The 20,833-nt window shown below is 44.6% G+C and overlaps 1 protein-coding gene across 1 annotated transcript in view; it reads left to right on the top strand.

Moving 5' to 3' along the window:
* SLC1A4 (solute carrier family 1 member 4) overlaps nucleotides 1-18,910 on the top strand; it is a 33,277-nt gene extending 14,367 nt beyond the window's left edge. Inside the window, exons 4-8 of the mRNA XM_066177743.1 lie at nucleotides 1,063-1,229; nucleotides 3,878-4,111; nucleotides 5,356-5,550; nucleotides 6,997-7,131; nucleotides 9,344-18,910. Of these exons, the coding sequence (XP_066033840.1) occupies nucleotides 1,063-1,229; nucleotides 3,878-4,111; nucleotides 5,356-5,550; nucleotides 6,997-7,131; nucleotides 9,344-9,578 (966 nt within the window). The 3' untranslated portion in view covers nucleotides 9,579-18,910. The remainder of the gene's footprint in view (nucleotides 1-1,062; nucleotides 1,230-3,877; nucleotides 4,112-5,355; nucleotides 5,551-6,996; nucleotides 7,132-9,343) is intronic.
* Nucleotides 18,911-20,833: the final 1,923 nt, after the last annotated feature.

Consider the following 20,833-nt stretch of genomic DNA (forward strand, 5'->3'; position numbering starts at 1 on the left):
GCAACTACCATAAAAAATTGCAGAGTCCATATCTAATTATTTTTTACCTAGTGAATAAAAAAAGTCAGCACCCTCACTGTTTGTAAACACTTAATGGTTTAACCTTCCTGTTTTGGTGTATAATTTACATTTTATCCCCTTCCCTGCAGGACTTAGTTTCCACCTGCCATTGAGAGACAGTCCAGTTCAGCAGTGTACTTCCAGCAAAAACATCCATCTTAAGCAGCCTGGTTTTATCAGATTTAGCAGATCAGTATCCTGAGTTCTTTAGTCAATATTCATTTCAAACTTTGAGCTCAGAATGTATTTTTTCTTTCCCAGTGTTGAGCTAGCGTCCACTTAAACTAGCCAAAAGGCCAAAACTTGTACACAAACCTCATCTGTTACGGAAGTTCTTCCAAATAAAACAACAATTTGACATGTTTGTACTGCCAAGTTGGAGAGAAAAAAAAACCCGTTTGTCAAAACAATTACATTTTTATGGAGCCACAAGAGCACTCATTCAGTTTTTATGATACTACATTGCCAAAGAGAGCTCTGGCTCTCTTTGAGAAGCAAACCATGAAGGACTAACAGAGCAGACCTGTGGGTAGACTAGTTTTTGTCTATAGGTGGATCCTGTTTTTATCCTCTTACTTTTCCCAGGCACAGTTTTGTTGTGCCTTTCTGTGCCTTTCTCCCCTCTTTCTGCTCTTCACTGGTTGTTTTCTCATGGTTTTCACCTTGGTATCATCATTACACTAAAGTCCTGAGTAAACTGGGGAGTTTTCTTGTTCAGGTCATTGAGAACACAACTATTATATTGAAGGGCACATGGAGAAGTAGTAGCAGCCCTTTTCCTTCTCCAGTGAATCCATGCCAGCTCATAACTAGGCAGGTTTGTACCTGAACTGAGTCCAGATCTCTTTGATTCCCTTCAACAAAATAGGCTCTTCCTTTCCAAAGTAGGTTCTGCTTGTTGATTTCAGATCAATCAGAACAGCTACAAAATAAGGTGACCCTTTTGTTAGGTTCTGGTCCTATTCTCACATGTAACAAGCCTTCTTTTTTTTGTCTCTGCAGATCCCTTTTGGTACTGAGATCGAAGGGATGAACATCCTGGGGCTGGTGCTGTTTGCTCTGGTTTTAGGAGTGGCCCTGAAAAAGCTTGGCCAGGAGGGGGAAGATCTCATTCGCTTCTTTAACTCCTTCAATGAGGCAACTATGGTCTTGGTTACCTGGATTATGTGGTGAGTGTGTGGCTGCAGGTACATCTGCACCGCAGTGTTGTGCTCAGATCAGCAAAACTCACATTTCATCTCCCTGTCCAGCATTTTCCTGTGGGAAATCATCACAGCAAAAGTGAATGTTGGGATGTCACACCCCATGTGGGGTCTTTTCTCCTTGTTTGTGCCCTGTAATGAGAACAGTCACTCATAGCTTCAGGTATCAGGCTGGAGAACTTCAAAGTGTTGCCTATAAATCCTCACCAGGACTCCTTTTTGATTATTTAGTGGAAAGAAAACTCAGTATTTCCTAAGGCTGATTTTCTTTTTTCTCTTGCCTGTCAATGAGCAAATACATTATTTCACTTAATTCCTTGGAAAAGTTTATGGGCTGAATATTGCTCTGATTGATCCCATGAAGCTTTTTGACGCCAAAAAAAGTCTGTTAGTTAGGAACTGGAGTGCAGGGAACTTTCTCATTAGGCAGGAAACCAGCATTGAAAGAGGCAGGCAGCTCTAGAGAGTGGCTCAGGCCACCTAAGCTGGGGTAGGAGCATCCTTCTGGCTGGATTTTCCATCAGGTGGGATGAACCTGAGCCACAGAGCAGTGTCACAGCTATCCTTGGGTAGCTGTATGGAGTTAGGCTGCTCCTGTGAAACCAGCAGTACTAATACCTCACATAGAAAATTAAAAATATTCACAAAGATAGCTAGCAAACAAATTAACAGTGGGACATTTCTCACTACCTGTCCAAAGCTGTTGAAAAAGTGGTAAATGTACCTTAGCAGAAGCATTTTTTTCTTCCTTCATTCTGCATTTTTCATTCCTCCTGTTTTTCTCTCTTAGGAAGTAGAAGGGTTTTAACAAAACACCTGATTTTACACAGGCAGATCTCTGTGTTAGTTGCTATCATAAGGGATTGAAAAATTCAGTCTCCAAGCAGCTTAAGCTTTTTCTCTTGAGTGTAATTCCTTGGACACTGAATACTGATAAGAGGCAGTTCATGTATTCAGCTTATTACAGTGCTAGCACTTCAAGCCAATCAGTTGGTATGTAATCCTTTATTTTGTGGATTATGGGGACCACTGCTGACCCTTAACAGTGAAGCCCTTACTTGTTCTCTTTTCCTTCTTTAAGGGTCTTGTGTAGTCCTGGTATTTATTCAAAATCTGTCAAGCTGCATGGGCCTCCCAAGGGATACTTGGGAATGGTGAAATCATAGGAGCAATGGCAGTTTAAACTCGTCTCCGGTCCTGCTCAAGAGCCACTCTTGTGTTTAGCAGCACTTGGGTCTCAGCTTTCAGTTCTTTCCTCTCCAGCCTCCCTCTTCAAGGGGAGGAATTTAGAGTTTGTGCAGGATCAGGGCTCAGCTGGATCTAGCTAATCAGGATCCTCAGAAAAACAGTTCAAAGGCAGAATTTCAGAGGCTGGGTGGGGAATGTTCCACAGCGCCCCCCCCCTAGAGATTTGGCCAAGGGAGGGATAGAGGATGCTCACGTGGATCTGGGACACAGGGAGATGCTCCCTGCATGGAACAGGGGAGCTGCAGAAACACTGAGGGAGAGGCAGGCCAGGAAAAAGTGAGTGATCTGAGCAGCCTGAAGGCTTGCCCACCTTTCCAGACCTTTGCATGCTTAGCCATACCTTCTGAAGTTTGTCCTGACTCCACAAATCAGCTTCTTTGAACATGGGCGTTGGATTCTTTATTCCTGAGATGTACAGCCAAATCTTCTGTAGTCACACATTTTCCTGGGGCAGGATTTTTAGGTGATCTTTTAGTATTTCTTAATCTTAGAAGAAAGGGATGAAGTGTGGACAGCATCAGCAGAGGTACTCAGTCAAAAACATCCCAGCAGAGCTTAGGAAGGAGCTGGCCCTGGGCCTGCAGTGATTCACAGAGTTTGTTTAGAGCCGCTGTGCTGTTGGTGCAAGGACAGTTCAGTCTTTTCAGGGCTCCTGGGACCAGAGGTGTGGCTGTGACCTGCAGATGGCCCTTCCCCTGGAGCAGCTCCGGGTGCTCTTGACAAAGGAAACTTGAGCCACGTCAGCATTTGTCTGGTTTCTAGATAGGAGACTTGGATGTGTGTGTGTGCCTGGCTGTTGGCTTGGGGGAAACTCTGGGAGCCTGATGGTTTAACTTAGTCCTTTTTAGGCAAATAGCGGAGTTAATTGCTGTCTTTGGCACATGCATCAGCAGCCTTTAGCTGAGCTCTCTGGTATGTGTACAGCTTTCTCTTAACCTCCACGGAGTTGGCACCCAAATGTGTCTGTGATTTTAATGACCTGACTCTGTACTTGTGCTGGGAGTTTCTGCATGTGTAAGACTCAACTCTTTGACCCCTCTCTACTCCTGTGATGTGATGCTGCTCCTTTCCCCTCCCTTCCCCACCGGTGTCTTGTCCTGGTAGCTCCTGGCAGCATTTCTGCTCCCCACTCACCTTCCGCTTTGTGAACAGACCTTTTGAAATTTGACTGCTTATCATCCACCAAACAAGAGGGTTAGAGAAAAGCCTTCCAAATTTGCCTAGCATGAGTGTGTGGTGAATAAGGAACCACCCTTCAGTAGGAGCAGCAGATTCTTTAGCAGAATGTTATCTCCAGGACAGAAAATACTGTGTTTTCCAAGGCTTCTTGTTTGTACTTGATGACAACCAATATTTAATTTACACAGGTATGTACCTATTGGCATCATGTTCCTTGTTGGGAGCAAGATCGTGGAAATGGAAGATATTGTGCTTCTGGTGACCAGTCTGGGGAAATACATCTTTGCCTCTATCCTGGGCCATGTCATCCATGGAGGAATCATTCTGCCACTTATTTATTTTGCAGCCACACGGCAAAATCCCTATCGTTTTCTCTTAGGACTTATCACACCTTTTGCCACTGCCTTTGCCACTTGCTCCAGGTGGGTTTCTGTGCCGCTTCTTGGACTGTAGCCTGGTTATGTTTGTCACCCTAAACTGCCTATATCCAGTTTTAGTTTTAGGTGTGAATGTTGTTCCTGAGATGGCAAAAAGAGTCTTCTGAGCATAGAGAGTCTCACTGCTGTCGTCAGCCTGCCACACAGCACATGCTGATTATCAGCTGTTGAAAAGAATTCCTCTGAATATTGAGGCTGTGGCATGATGCTGAGTTGGAAATATCTTGGGGGAAAAAAAAATTAAAATTGTTGTCTTTAAATGATCCTGCCAGCTGTCCTTTCAATTTTAAGTGAAGTGAAAGTCAGTAGTCAGTGACTTTGTCCTCAGAAGTTTACTTTTTAAGTTCAGAAGCACCTGGAACAAATTTAGACTAATTTTGTAGGGGCAAAGCAGACTTGTTTGCTAGTGTAAAGGCATTTAACATTATTTATTTCAAAGATCTGGCCTGATTTTATTTTAAACTTTTATTTGTCCTAACCAAATAATTGAGCATGTCATATACACTATTCTCGAGTACAAACGCTTGATCAAATAATGTATCTATAACACCCGAACAAATAAATCATTAAATATATATAAAATATATATAAAATCATTAAATGCATGGAAAATCATTTTCATCATCTCCAAAAGTAGATGCATGTCTGTCAAAGGAGCTGCAACACTATTCGTAAACTCTCTCCTTCTGCATAGTAAGAGAAGGTTTATGAATAAAACCATGTGATTTGTAGTGCCAGAAATAAATCCAGGAGTGATGTTTTAATTATTTTTCTGTTCATTTGAGAAGGTACTAGTACAGGATAAACAGAGATCGCTGTTGCATCTGTTGTGTTTGCATTATCGTAGAATCATAGAATGGTTTGGGTTGGAAGGAACTTTAAAGATCATCTAGCTCCAACCCGCTGTATTTGCACATTATTGTATTTTTGTAGTCTGAGACTCGTTCATTCCACAGCCTTGCAATGCTGCATACTGTGTTGAGTCATGAGTTCTTGCTTCTGGGAGATTAAAGTCCTTATCAGCTATTTCTGGATGAAAGCAGATTATGAAATACCTCTGCACAAAACTCAACGAGGAGGGTCCCTCATTGCCATTGTGACAGAGAGGGACTTTAAGTTGGCTCTAGCATGCTGTGGACAGGACTCTTGACGGTCCATGCTAGAAAGATGAAAGCCATGAGACAGTGATGGGGCATTCAGGGCTTCATTCCTCCCTCTCCTGTTTCCAGCTCAGCCACTCTCCCGTCCATGATGAAGTGTATTGAGGAGAACAACGGAGTCGACAAGAGGATCAGCAGGTTCATCCTCCCCATTGGGGCCACTGTAAACATGGATGGAGCTGCTATTTTCCAGTGCATGGCAGCTGTGTTTATTGCTCAGCTGAACAATGTCGACCTCAACCCCGGGCAGATCTTCACAATCCTGTAAGTTGCTTGCAACCGCATCCTTCTGGCCCCCAGACACATTCAAGCTGTGGTCTCTCTGTTAATAACTAACAGTTAGCATTCCACAGCTCTGACCTAAAGCTTACAAACTGCTATGTAACATAATTATAGGGTGATTAAAGGATGGAGTCTTTAAACCTTTACAAGATTTGCCAGAGTCTCGATTTAATAGAAGGTGGAACCTGGGAGGAGTAATTGAATTCTGAAACAGACTTTTAGCTGTTTAAAGCTGTTTTTTCACATGAAATTCCTCTCTTCCCTTAAGCATCTCACTCCTCCATCCTCCAGTCAGTATTAGGCTGGGTAACTGAGGCATTCTGCACTGCCCAGAAAGTAGCCCCGGATTCCCCCTCTGGATGTCTTAGAAAATTCTCCTGCCAGCTCCTTCTGTTTCATACTAAAGATTTGGTTCATCTGTTTCGTACTAAAGACTCTGCTCCTGCTCACCTCTGTCCTTCCTACCATCACATTTGGGGATGGCTTTCCTGATCAGATCTCCTGTTGTCCCCCTCCTAACTGCTCCATTATCCCCTCCACTACCTCAGTCCTACCTCCTTCTCTAAGACTCTCCCCTCTATTCTTGGAATATCCTCTGATGTCCTATATCCCATGGAGTCATTATCTTCATTTCTCTCCTCAAAATCCCTTAAATGAGGATGCCACAAACAGTTCTGGCTCCTCACTGTGCCCAGCAGCCACAGCTGCATCCACCAGATGCCTCTTAGGGCTGGTTCCTGGCATTTTTTTACCCTTCCTACCCAAGTTTTATTTCCTCCTTGATTGTGCTTCCCAATACGTTGTTTGTCTGTTTAAGGCAGGGCTGGGGCATCGGGATTTTTTTGGTGGGTAGCCAAATTAGCTTTTCAGGTGCCCTCATCTCAGTGAATCAGGTGTGAAGACAGGTCTGAGGATGATGCAGTGATAGGCCAAGGTGAGCTCAGCTGCAGACACCTGCACACAAAAAGGTGTGTTGAGCACCTGCACCGCAGGTTTCCAGCTCCTGATTTAGGGTCTGTGTTGGGATGCAGAGGAGACACAGAGACGGTGCTGTGCCCTGCATGACAGAGTTTGCCTTTATACATGCGGGGTCAGGAGGTGTAAGTCACTCAGCATACTGGAGCTGGGAATGTTAGTAAGGCAGCAGGATACAGCTGTGTTGGTTGTTTCTTACCCTGAGAAGGCAGTCCTGGTGTTGAACCCAGAGCCATCACCACGGTAACTGCTGCGGGTCCCTGCTGAGCCCCCGTCCTCTGTACCCCTTCCTTTGCACCAGCAGGCAGGAAGGGGTTTGCCTGGGAAGCAAACACTCCGTGTATCCCATGCTGGAGCGTTTGTTGACAATTCCCATGGCGGGGAAGCACGTGGCAGGGTGCAGCAGGGGGGAGCTGGGAGCTGCTCTGACCAGGCATGGATGTTGATTTTCAGCGTGACGGCCACGGCGTCCAGCGTGGGAGCGGCCGGGGTGCCGGCCGGAGGCGTCCTCACCATCGCCATCATCCTGGAGGCCATCGGGCTGCCCACCAACGACCTGTCCCTCATCCTGGCTGTGGACTGGATTGTGTGAGTACTGCAGGCCTCACCCACCTGCTCTTGAAAGGCATAGAGGGGTCACAGAATGGCTAAGGTTGGAAAGAACCCTTCAGATTGTCCAGTCCAGCGTAGCGCTGCCGCCACGCTCACCGTTAAGCCATGTCATGGGGAGTCCACCACTTCCCTAGGCAGTCTGTTCAAATGATTTCTGACTCTTTCCATGGGAAAGTGTCTAATCTGAACCTCCCCTGGTGCAGTTTGAGGCCGTTTCCTCTCATCCTGTCACTTGGGATGAGACAGGAGAAGAGAGTGACATCCACCTAACTACTCATCCTTGTAGCCAGAAACTTGGTCAAAATACAGAATATTACCCAGTAGAAAATAAGACCCTACAAGATGTCTGCCTGCAGAACAGGTAACTTGTGATGGGGAATGGAAAAGGTGGTGACTTCCCAGTTAAAGCAGTCAGTATGCTGAAATCCCTCTCCAGCTTTTTTTATTCAGCCTTTGTAGAAATGTATTTCTTCTTGGCTTCAATTCCCATTAGAATAGTTGTTAAAAGTCCGTTTAGGAGGTGTTGATATTGCTGGAAATTAATTGGGCACTAGAAGGGCAGGAGAGGACAAAGGAAATTGAGTCTGAACATCAGTTGTGGAAAGCTTCCTTGGTCACATGTGGGAAGCAGCTTCCTTCAGAAGCTCTTGTCAGCTATTGTTTGAACTTTTTTTGTAGTTTCAAGACTGGTCAAAGCACCAACACCACAAGTGTCATAGAGGGGTGCTGTCCTTTGGCAGGGCAGGGACACAGAGGGTTTGTGGCACTTGTCACTGCTGTGGGCATGGAACACACTGCTGAGTGTCACAAGTTTAGTAGACAGTATTACCACCTTTCCTTTTCCATCTTCTGGGAAAGAAGTGAGAGGTCAGTATGGGTCAAGTGATCTGAATCCTGCTTAGGTAATTAGTTTCCAGTTGGTGTGTTATTGGACAATTCCTGGTTTAGACTGCACATAATGCCTCAGCATTGCTTTTTGGAAACACCAGCCTCTCTGGATGGATGTCGCATTCCCACAGCAGATGTGGAAATCGGGATGCCTGAGGACACCCTGGAATTTCAGAGACTGGAGAAGGTGGCAGCTATATTACCTTCCCTTCCCACACAGCACGTGTCTGTGGAGCATAATCATATTTCTACAGCTTCCTTAGGGTCATCACACTCTTTCTTACTGTTACCTCTTGGGAAACAGCCACCTCCAGAGGACAGGAGATACAGGCAAAGCAGTGTCTAGCCCTTTTATCCTGTCTTCCTAAGGAAGTACAATAGTGGCTGGGTGTTCCACACCTGGACTTGCAAGTGATTGGTGGCAAAAGGGAAAAACTTGCCCTTCCTTTCATTCTGGGCTGCTCTCGGCCTGTGTTGTGCTGGCTGCCTTCATTTCAAAATATGTAGCAACCCTCTGTGGCCAACACTGTTCTAGTCAAGGAGCTCAGCCTTGTGGTGACGAAAGGGGGAAGGAGGGAGGAAGGAGTCCCATGTCTTGCTTTAACATCAGCTGTTTAATTACCAGAGAGGACCACAATTACAAGTAGAGCCTCTGTTAAGGTTGGGCTGCAGAATGACTAGCAAGTCTCAAAAGCCACATGAAAACATTGTTCATCTTTATGACCCATAAATCTCTTCCATTACACCCTGGCACACCAGTTTGGTGCAGTAGGACCAAAAGTTAGGGCAGGTGCTACAGGCAACAAATGCAGAGAACACAAGTCATTCTGCCTGCTTTTGGAAGGATCCCTTAAACTCCGTGCTTGGATTAAGGTACAAGTCACTGTAGTTAGAAAGAAGAGCTGGGTGATCTGAGTCACTTTCTGGATAAGCCCAAAATAAGTTCTTGCTCTGAACTTGCATTTGAAAAATGCTGGCCCGCGGAAAGCGAAGAGGAAGGAGGTGAGCTGTGAAAAGCAGGATACCTGAGAAAGAGTAGTACCATTGCTGCAACCCACAGAGATACCAGAAGCAGCTGATAGTAACAGTTTGACTGACCTTAAACCTGCTCTGCTACACATTTTTAGTTCTTAAATAGTGATGATGCTTCTGTGGAAAACACCTGTGATAACTACATCTCCCCTTTTTAGCTCCACTGATGTTAGTGGTTCAGCAGGGGTCAATCAGCTCCCCTTATTGTTTTGCAACTCTCTTAAACTAAAAGCCTGCTGCTTTGGTTTTTGTTTCTGATCTTCACCAGGGACCGAACCACCACGGTTGTGAATGTGGAAGGGGACGCCCTGGGAGCGGGCATCCTTAATTACCTGAATGAAAAAGACAAGAAAGAGAGAGAGCAGGAGCTGAAGGAAGTCACCGTGGAAGCAGTGGCCAACAACAAGTCTGAAGCGGAAACGTCACCTTTGGTAACCCACAAAAACCCAGTCTCCAACACAAGCAGTACAGCAGACCCTGAATCCAAGGAATCAGTATTGTGAACTCGAGGCCGCTCGTCAAGACCAGTCCTAGAGATGGCCCAGGGACTTGTCAACGCACCCAGACATTTGCAGCACGACCAGGGGCTCTTTGGATGGCTCTTGGACGTGCTCAGTTCCAGTCTGTTTTCAAATATGCTGGCCTGGGGAAGGGGGAGGGAGGTGGGGTGGGCAGAGAAGGGGTTTTGAGAAGGAACACTCGCATTATAATAGTATTTTGATAGTTTCTATGTGTACATTTCTTGTGTACATGTATATGAGAACTGCCATTGAGGCTTCTGGTGTCACAAGACTTCCATTAGTGAAGGCTCAGATGGGTTAAAGATAGGGGGGTAGACAAACCCAGTACGTGCTTATTTGTAGGGAAAATTTTTTTGCTGCTGTTTGAATGGAGGAGCAGTCTAGAAACTCCAGAGTGGGTGAAAATGTTGCTTAAATTTGTTTTCTAGCCTGGAAACACTTACTGACCATTACAGCCATGATATGAAGCAACATTTTTCTCCCACTCCCCTTCCTCTCATGTTCTCCGATCCATTAAAAACATTGAATATGTCCTTAAAACTAGCTGTTTTCTATTTTTAATTTTTTTTTGTTTCATACCTAAATTAATAGCTTATAGGCACTTGTTTCATTCTCCCACTGCATTGCAGCTCAGAGCAGCTTTCCTGCCTTTTGGTGAGTAACCCCCAAACTGTGGGGCCAAACAGAGGAGATCTTTGTGCAGATCAAGGATTGGTTTCCTCCTTTCTTCTAACCAAGCTGTTAAGGAAAAAATCCAGAGGAAGAACAAATTTTGTTAAAGTAATAATCCCTTTGGGGCTGGAAAAAAAATGTAGAGTCTGTTCCAGCATGAAAGAGGCTTGCCTGTGACAACATCCATAAATCCATAAGTCAGTTTCCTTCATGAAACACACCATCCTCTGCTAGCACTCCAGGTCCTGCTCATGTTTATTTAATGGTTCAATCCAAACGACTTTAGTCATACTCTCTTCCAGCAAAATTGAGTAGGGATAGGAAAAATTCTGAGCACAGATCATGTGGAAACTGATGACAGGCAAGTCTGAGTCTTGGCTTGAAAGGGGAAGAGAAGAGGTGAGTTTATAACCCCAGTGATCTCTGTGTGGGAGCTGGCTACCTGTTCCTGCTAGGATTTGGTCCTGCCATAAATGTTCTTCTGGCAGCAGTTTACTCTTAGTAGTTCTAGGTGATGCTGGGTCAGGGTAATGCTTTAGTGGCAGATGGTAATTTTTGCTTGGAGCTCATCCAAATGCTTCTGGATTCTTACTCCTCCTTTTTGCCTTTACAGTCTCCTTCCTGAATTTGCATCCCAAACCTGAACGAAGTCTGGCAAACTCATTACAAAGATCCCGTTGATTTATCTTGGATCTTTGGATGCTAATAGTTAAAAACTACACGTGCCAAGATTTGCCTGGACTTGTCATGTTTTCCCTTGGCTACTTCAACAAGAGGTTGCATGTGGTCCATCTCCACACTGTTAATTCACCAATATATATTTACACTTAGCTTTGATATAAAGTAATGCTAAAGTCTCCCTTTTTCTTTCTCCTCTCTTGCTTCAGAGGAATCTATCTTGGAAAGATATCAGCACTAGGAAGAGGCAACTCCAACTGAAGCAGCTGCCTTCCTTTGCAAAGCATCCTTCCCTGGTGAAGGGACACAATGAATTTTGCAGAGAGATGCTCAGAGTGAGATGAGACGTGGCCACCCCTGTGGGAGAGCACAGTGAGTGTGTCATGACTGGCTGGTCAGTCCTGTGCACTGGAGCCATGCAGGCAATCCAAGTAGGAAAGGATTAGTCAGTCCTCTGGGAAACTGCAGGTGGAGTTTCTTCTTAGCCAGTTTATTTATAACCATGTCCACAGAATTTGGTCATTCCTTGGCTCGTCTTCAAAATGGAAGGAGACAAACACAAGTGTCTAGGGATGTCTTTTGCCCAGCAGATCGACTTTGTATTTCTTCCTGTTAGAATCTTCCTGACTCTTTTAGACTCAGGAAACCAAAAGCACATTTTTAAGTCTAATTATCTCTTTGAAATATCTGAATGCACCAGAACCCCAAATACCTTGATTTTAAAGTAGTATATGGATGTCTCAAGGAAGCTGAAAATCCTGACTGTCCCTTGTTGGCTGGGTTCTGTAGTTGTATTTTGTTCCTCATCAGTTTAGCTCCTGTGCTTTTGTGAGACCCCCTGGAATACTGTGTACAGTTCTGGTGTTCCCAGCATAAGAAGGACATGGAACTGTTGGAGCAAGTCCAGAGGAGGGCCACAAGGAGGATGGGAGCACACCCCCTGCAAAGGCAGGCTGACAAAGTTGGGGCTGTTCAGCCCAGAGAAGAAAAGGTTGCATTGCAACCTTCCGGTATCTGCAGGGGGTCTACAGGGAAGCCAGAGAGGGGCTTTGTCAGGAACTGTAGTGGTAGGACAGGGACCAATTGATACAAACTAAAAGAGATGAAATTTGGTGAGATACTGGAACAGGCTGCCCAGGAAGGTTGTGGATGCCCCAACCCTGACAGTGTTCGAAGCAAGGCTGGATAAGGCCTTGAGTAACCTGGTCTAGTGGAAGGTGTCCCTGCACATGTCAGGGGGCTTGGGACTGGATGATCTTTAAGGCCCTTTCCAGCCCCTTAACATTCTTTGGTTCTATGATGCTCTCCCTCACTGTGACACATGCAGCTAGGATCAGGACATGGTGGCAGCACTAAAATGACAGTTCATGAAGCATCACAGCACCACTTCAGAGAAGAACACATCTCAATTTTAATTTTTTTTTTTCATCCTTGTAGCAGTGTGCCATAGGCTGTGGGACATTGTTCCTGGCAGGGAATCCCAGGAAGTGGCTCAGAGTCTTCACTGAACACCTCTCCCAGTCCCCACTAATGGATTGCCATGTTTTGCATCCATGTGAATGTCTAGTCCCGTGTAAAGCTTGTTAGAGCAGTTGGATTTAAGGAGGTCAGATCATTCTCATAGCAGGAATTTAATAATGGAAACCTGACATTCCTTCTCTTGGAAACAGATATCATAGGATTTACATGAATCAGGAGTATTCAGCTCTTAAACCTGCCAGAAATCTGTAGGCTTACAAAAGCCATACTTTAGTTTTAAAAATGTGCCAGTTCTTTTGTTGTTTGTGCAGAACAAGAGGGATCAATGGAAGCAGGAGTGCTGGGTAACTACTGCTTGTCAGAACATCTTCTTGGTCTTTTTTTTTAATCATTTGTGTCAGAATTTACATTTCTAGTTTTTCTGTGATTTCTGAGTTTTCTAGAACTCTCTACCTGGATTGTTTTCTTAAGGTAGGAATATGAAAGATGCAGTATTTCACTCTCTGAGACTGTAAAAAAAAAAAAAAGTGATACATTCCAAAAACTGCCACTGTAATGACGTGGATCCTGGTGGTAAGCCTGATGAGATAGAACACTTGCCATTTGCTCTAAGTGCTCAGGGTCTTCAGGTAAGGGAAAAAAATGAAAAGACATTTAAAGGATGTGCATTTGAGATGCTGTTGTTGACCTGCAGTGTAATGTGTTACACTGGGAGCTGCCTGTTGCAGGAGGCTGTGGGCTGAGAAGGTGCTCAGGAGCCTTGCAGGTGCAGCCAGGGGTACCTGCTCTGCTCTCACCCCGGCACTCCACAAATCTGGTGCCACTGTGGCACTTAACTCCAATGTCCCCTGGCTGGAGACATGTATTTCTGTTCTCCTGACATAACTGTAAATTGGAAACCTTTAGTTGGTTGGTTTTTTTTTAAAGAGGAAATAAATTCCATGTAGAAAACGCTGTTTTCTATTTGATTTTAGGTTGTTTATTTGTTGTTGGTTTTTTTTTTTCTGGAAGGTACACGTTCTGTCCTCAGCTCATGTCCTACCCTCTAGTACAGGAATTGCTTTTTGAGAGAAAGATATGGAAATGACATGGTGTGTTTCTTGGGGTGTCCTGTGCAGGGCCAGGAGTTGGACTCAATGATCCTCGTGGGTCCCTTCCAACTCAGTGGATTCTATGAAATATTGAGGAGTCTGCATGCCTTTCTTCAGTGAAGTTTCTTTGACCATTTTGCACCATCTTTTATTTCTTCTCTAGGACTGACTTTTCACTCCATGCTGTATTTATCACTGCCTGATCTCATCCTGTTCCCTGGAACACCTTATGTTCTTTTTATGTTTCAGTGGCTCAGGAATAAGTGGGAGAGTGGATAGAATTTTGAGGGCTCTTGTTTGCATTTTGCCTTGCTCCTGTCCTGAACTCAGCAGAGGTTTGTGAGCCTTGGTAGTTTAGAGTTGCTCTGAGAGTGCAGAGCAGTATCTGTCTCTCACACTGAGGAAGGTGCTTGTTCTATGCTTTGAGATGTGACTGTAGGGGCCCGAAAAATCGTAGTGAGCAGTGAAAGGTGCCAGGATTGACTGCCTTTATGGTATTTTTAGTAAAGATCTTGTGTTCCTAAGAACTGAGCTTTAGCTGAGTCTTGGTGTTGGTAATTGCACCACAAGGCTCAGTAATTGCAAAGGGCTTTAAACCCTTCTGGGGATGTCTCTTGAAATCAGGGAGGCTTTTGTGCTGGGAAGGGACTAGAGCCATTCCCAGGGCTTCCCCTGCCAGGATGTGACAAACGGGGCTGTGTCCTTGGGGTAGAACAGAGAGGTGGAGCCGGCCAAAGTACCACATCAGTTGGTGAAACAATCTCTGCTTTGTCTTTCTGGGCAGCCCTGAGGAGGCAATGGCCCTGAGCTGGAGGTGGGGAGAGGCTGGAAGGGGCAGGAAGGTTTCCTGTTGTTTCCTCTGTTCCCATACTCTTCCCTGGGCATTTGCTGTGGCCGGTGCCAGAATATGGTCATGACCCAGTGTCACCATTCCTGTTCTCCTGTGGTTCCTCCTTATTTTGCAGCAAGAACAATGAAATCTGAGGTGTTTAGGCAGTTCCTCTTTCAGTCAAGTCAAAGTCCCTGTCATCTCTGTCACTGACCACCCAGCCATACGTTGTAGGTTGTGTCCTCAAGAGCTTGCAAAATGGACAAAACCACCACCTCTTCTGCAAAGATTTGCAGCATTGCTCTACAGTCTGGGCTAAATCTTCACTCTGGTCCTCTGCTAACACAGGGCATTTCTGCAGCCACTGTAAAGCATCATCCTGTTGGAAATGATTGTTTTTTATCCTGACCCTCCCACAGGCGGTGAGCAGTGGGCCTCAGGTACCAAGTCAAAAGAGCAAAATATAAACTCTCACCAAAGAAAAATTGTCACATCTTGACTGATTTTAACAGAGCCTTGGCAGTTCATAGTCACAGAGCTGCCTGTAATGACTGATCTGGTGACAGATGAACAGCACAGAATTAGGCGGGTTGCATAAGTCCTGTACCTGTGCTTCCTTTTCTCTAAAACAGGTTTACAGATATTTACGTGTCTCTCACAGGCCACAGTGTGGAAGACAGTGAGTTGCAATGTTTGGAAAGCACTCTTAAGACACAGAGCAATAAATCTTGAAGAATAATGAACTTTTCAAAAATCTGAAAGGAATCAAATAATGCAAGTACGCGGAGTTGCACTGGGCTAGAGGAGGAATGACTGATGGAAAGGGGATCAGGTGGATGCATTCGCTGGGCTAATTCAGGGGGAGCAGGGGAGCTGCAGTGTCAGTGCTGAGGTGTCAGTGTGAGCTGCAGTTCAGAAAAGGGATGTGACTTAGTCAAGGGCAGCACAGTGCCCTGTTCTAGCTGCCTCCTTCCATCTCCAGCTGACATGCCATGAAAGCTCAGGCTCAGGTGAATTAACAGACATCACCATGGATTCGACATCTAAATTGGAAGTCTTGACAGCTTAGTTCCTGACTAGTTTCAGTGGGAGAAAGAGCTTTTCAGCTCAAAGAACAAGTTGTCTTGTTGTCAGTAAGGGTGAAAAAGATGGAGAAAAAGGAGGAAGAGCTGGAAGGCTGCAGGGGCACTGTCACAGAAGACAGGGTGAGCAAGAGGATAAAGAAGCATCTTTTTCTTGGCATTTTGATATGGATAGGGTCAAAGAGGCTGCAGGCATTTGTCTGGCATGTAGCAGACACAACACAAATCCCTGCCTGCTGCTTGGGTGGGATTTGCGGGGAGAGGCAGGAGTGCTGAAGTTTCTGAAATGCAGCAAGGCGGCATGCAGAGGGGCCAGCATGGAGCTCTGATAAGCTGCTGCTGGCTGCTGGCCACGACCAGAGGAACAGTTCTGGATCAGGGATTGACCCACATTCCTCCTTGCAGGACAGCCAGGACAAATGCTCCTCAGATAAATGCATGGAGACCATTATTCTCTGAGGACAAAGACTGACTTGTTATCTATGGGAGCAGATTGATGAAAGCCATGCTCACTTGCTGCTTGAGTTTCTGGCAGGAGGGAAGAGGGTTTGACAAATGGTCTAAAACGTTTTTCAGGCTTTGGGCAACACATTGAGACAGTTGCCCCTGAATATTTCAACTCTGACAATAAGTGATCAAGAGCCTTGTTTGGCACCTGTAGGTTTTCACATCTGAGCACTGTCTTGGGAAGTTAATGTTAACGCAGAATTCATTCTCTGCATGAGGTCTTCACAGACATTTGTGACCAGCAGGCATCGTTTCACAGCTGTATAAGTGAATGAGTAGAGAAAAAGGTGAAAGAGCTCTCTCTTGAGTCACATGAAGACTTGCCAAGCCAGCTAGGAGCAGACTCTTGAGTCCCAAAGCCAGGTTCTATGTTAGCTAACAACTATCATCCTCTTAAAAAAAAAAAAAAAAAAAATCCGTACCTGAGGGTTTATAAATACATTTGATTCCGTACAGAGATTTTAATAGAAGAGGGAAAAAAAATCTCATTCAAGAGTTCACAGTGTGTTTACTTATCAAATGATATCTCAGTGTCAGAAGATGCATGCATCATCCTTAACAGTTATGAAATCTCATTTGAATTTAACCTCAGATCTCGGTGCCAGCAGGAGGGGAGGACTGTGGACATTTCAGCAGGCCAACAGCTCTTATGTAAAATTCTGCTCAAGAAACATTTGTACTTGTCTCCCAAGGCCACAGATGTTGCTTGCAAGGCAAGCAGGGCAACCAAGTGGAACCAGCATGAGGAAATGGATTTGGAGCCAGCTCTGTTGTCATGCAAAGCTAACGGTGTGGTTTTAAGCCACAGAGACCAAGAAATTCGGTATTAGATGTTCCTTAGGGTAGCTTTCACTTGCTCCTTCTGGTGAAACAACACTGAGAAAGTAATGCTGTTCCTTGCCAAGCATGTATTTAGTAATTGAAACTAAAGTGCATATGGCATGTGCGTGCAACTTAATTGCAGTTACATGTTGCAGTAGGAAATTGCTGAGGGAACTCTTCTCTCAAGGAACTGTTTACACATGTCTGAATCCCCCAGATGACATTCCCACAGAAGGAGTTATGCTTACCCATGGAAAAGAGTCCAGATATTAACTGGTTTGGATTGTAGCTTTTTTTTTTTTTTTTTAAGAACCAGAAGGAATGTTGCAAAAAGGACAGGCCAGGGCCTTCACTGATGTGCATTGATGTAATTTCCAGAGCATTCTGTGGTTTCTGGATTTCTGCTGGAGATGCCTCTGCAGTAGCATAGAGGGATGGTCTGAGCCTTTTAAGATGATCATGAGCAGCAAAGCAGCAGTAAAGCAATGTTTTTAAAACTTCATGGCTGTAACTAAAAAGGCATTTTACATGCTCAGAGTATTCTTATGATGTGGTGCCTTTAATGAAAAAGTGTTTTCCTTGTGGTCAGTGTTGATGCAGAAGGAAACTTCCTCATGTTTTGTTCAGTTTGCCTTCTCTGTATCCCTCCTGCAGAGCCTGTTGTGCTCCTTGGAGTCTGCCCAGATCCCAGCAGGATCAGGCTCCTATAGTACATAGATCAAACTTAAAGATATTCTGGCCCCATGTGGGGACATGGATTGTTTCCTATCCTGTTAGGAGGGGACAAACACATGGTTTCAGCTTTGGAGAGCATCTGGACTGAACAAACCCTGCTGCATTAAGGCAATACCTTAATGACATTTTACACTTAATTAGTCAAATAATTGTGACCAGGGTGGCCCAGCCATCGCTGCCTCCCTGCTCTGCTCCACAACAGATGCTCTGTTGACTTGTCTTCCCTGAAGGCCACTGTGGAGGTGATGTGTTTGCCATCCATGGGAATTCCATTCTTGTAAGAACACAATCTTATTTAGACTTCCTCAGTGACTATCCTGGCTGCACTCTTGTAAGGCTGTGCTGTGTGGGTTGGAGACCACATGTAGCTCTGCAACCTCTGCATGTGGGAGGTGGATGGGCCTCTGCTCCTGAGCTGCTTCTTGCTTACAGCAAACTGAGACTGACTCACTCACACTTGGTGAGGGTGAAGACTTTGATTAGGTTTTGATTAATTGCTCAGATTCAGGGATAGCAGGACCACCCCTGCACGTGAGGAGTCCCCTTCTGCCTTATTCTCCTTAAAGGTGCCTTGTCCTGGTTCCTGTCAGGACAAATTCCAAGTTGCTGTTTGGCTTTCAGATATAACTATGCACCAAAGCTGAAAGACTCCATTATCCCTGGAGACAGGAGGGAGAATGTGATGTCCTGGTGTGAGACAAGGAAAATGGTTTTCTTTTCTTTATCCTGTGAGCTCTCTGCCAGCAATCCTGAGGTGTGTATGTGTGTGTGTGCTTTTATTTCTACCTGAACATAAATTGCTCTAATTAGCAGGGAGGATTATTGTATTTTTATATGCTAAACCTTTTTATTAATTACTTTAATAAAAAGAGTGATGAACTCTGAAACTCACTGCCATCCACTCCAGTACAATCCAGTATCACTGATACAAACACATCTGCCTTCGGGTTAAAACCTTGTTCTTAGAGTAGCCACTCCATTGAGGAAATGTTTGTGCCATGTGGGTGTGTTGATCCTTGTGCACAGCAGTAGCTGTTCCTCTTCTAGAGCTGTGAGTTTCACCCATGTGACTCTGGATCAGCCTTTCCATTGTTTCCCAAGAGCAGATGTGTGTGCACATATGCAAAAAGAAAAAAAAAAAAAAAGAAAAAAAAAAGACCATACTGCTGTGTCTGGGGGTGTGTGACCCCGGGGCAGATGTTACAGATGTTACAGATGTTTGTTGTGTACCCTTTGGAGTAAGAACTCCCCGCCTACCCGGGGAGCAGCCAGTCCTGTGCCTCAGGTTGGGATGGTTTGTTGTATTTAGGAGGGTGACACAATGGGACACTCTCATTTTCCCTTCTCTCATGGAAATGTATATTTGTTCTCTCTTTGTGTAGCTTCTCAATCTGAAATAAAAACCCACCCCAAACAGAATTCATGTTTCCATCTTTGTTTGGAGAAGACCTGACCTTTTCAGTTGGATCAGCCTTGCACAGGCACTGGGACATCCTGCATTAGGAAATGCTTTTCAGTAGGCAGCCGGGCTGGTAAGTTCAGGGTAATTTTAGATTTGCCACACAGCCCATCCCAGCAGTGTGCTGGTCTCAGAATTGAGGGCTGGGTTTGCCATCTAAAGTGGGTTTGATACAGCTTTTCCATTAAAAGCTTATATATCTGCAGAGGGTGGAGTCTGTCCTGAGATGCACACACATAACATCACAAATCCAGGGAAAAACATCTACTATGTAACTGTAGGTTGGTTAGTTTCAAGCATTAAACTCCCAGAACAAATAAACAAGGGGGCAAAATTTGCAAGAAGTGCAAGCACCAAAAGAAAGAAGCAGAAATTGAAGGACCTACCCATTTATGACTTACAAATTGTGACTGCTGTTATGCCCTGGAACGTGAATCTTTACAAAACCATCAACGTGGTGGTTTCCAAAAAGCCTGTCTGACTTTTGGGGTGGTTGTCAGAGCCATAGTGATTTGCCATTTGAAACCCATGAAGCTTTGTGAGACCCATGGAAAAGGTGGAATGATTGCCTGTCTTTAATGAGAGCTGAGCTAAGCCTTAGACTGAGTCCCAGCTGCCTCCAGCCAGACGTTATTAGCACTTGTTAGGCATTATTATGGATAAAGAGAGAGTTTCCTAGAATATTTCAACAAAGAGATAAAAGTTGGGTAAGTTCTAATTAAAGGTTAATGATTTTATTCTGTTTTTTTTTACCACCACCTACAAATCTGGCCACCTGCTTTACAACTTATTAGTTTTGTTGGGTTTTTTGGGGGGCTTTGCTTTTGGGTTTTTTTTAAGAGGAAAAAAAGATAATTTTGGGGAAAATGTTCCTCACTTCTTTCTTCGAAGCTCTAGGCAGGCACCACACATTTCTCTCATTCACTTGAAAAGCATTCAAAGGTAAATTTATTACAAAAGCCACTGCTATTGTTCTAACTTAATATTTGCAGAGGAAATGCAATTATGGCCAACGAGCAGATTAGTCCTTTTTTTTAATCCCCAGTTTGTCTGATTAAGGTAGATAGAATTATAGGGAAGTGCTCTGTGAGTTGAACAGAAGACAATACCATTTGTTCTGCCCTGAAATGAACGGTTTGATTCACGCAGGTTGTGCGGCACAGCTGCACTAACCGGTCACCTTAAAAATGTGTAGGTTTGTTAAAAGTCAGATCTCTGCTATGTCCCCATTATGAGCCTTGAAGTATCTTTGAATCATGCTAGGAGATCTTAGAGAAGGGGAATGTGGGATTTATTTACATTTTAAGCTCCTTGTAGCCACCTGCACTGGTTCTTTTACAGATTTCCTTCACTCTCAAGCAACAAGCTTGGTCCAGCCCCAATCACTTGTGTGCAAAACGCACCACAAGGGATGATTCCTGTGAATTCTTCAGTAAACCTCCCAGTTTCGGGGCAGTTGTTTAATAATTTTTAGCAATCAGTAGTTGTTTTGTGATGATCCTTTCCTGCACTCTCTCTTCCTGCCTGGCTGCAAGGGAGGGTGGAGAGGAATCTCTGTCCTCAGAGAGGAAGCTCTTCCTGAAGAGTTGTGTATCCTGTGGTCATAGCAATGGCTTAAATTATCAGTCCCAATTTTTTTTTTCTGGTGTCATTGGTTATAAATTCAAGCCATTCTTAGGCCCCCAGTTCTGCTATCCTTCTGGCACTTGCATAAACAGATTTTAATTTGTACTAATCCCAGTATTTCTTTTACAAATCTCTGTGCTGATGACTGGTTCCTGCAGATGCCAGCTCTGCTTTTGAAGAACCTCTTGGTTCTGCTCAGGAGAACACACAAATGACAGAGGGCCAAGACATCCCAGCAATTAGAATGAAAAACAAAT

The sequence above is a fragment of the Chamaea fasciata genome, unplaced genomic scaffold (genome assembly GCF_029207755.1).
Source record: "Chamaea fasciata isolate MVZ Bird 193981 ecotype frontalis unplaced genomic scaffold, bChaFas1.0.hap1 SCAF_3, whole genome shotgun sequence".
In the NCBI taxonomy this organism is placed as follows: domain Eukaryota; kingdom Metazoa; phylum Chordata; class Aves; order Passeriformes; family Sylviidae; genus Chamaea; species Chamaea fasciata.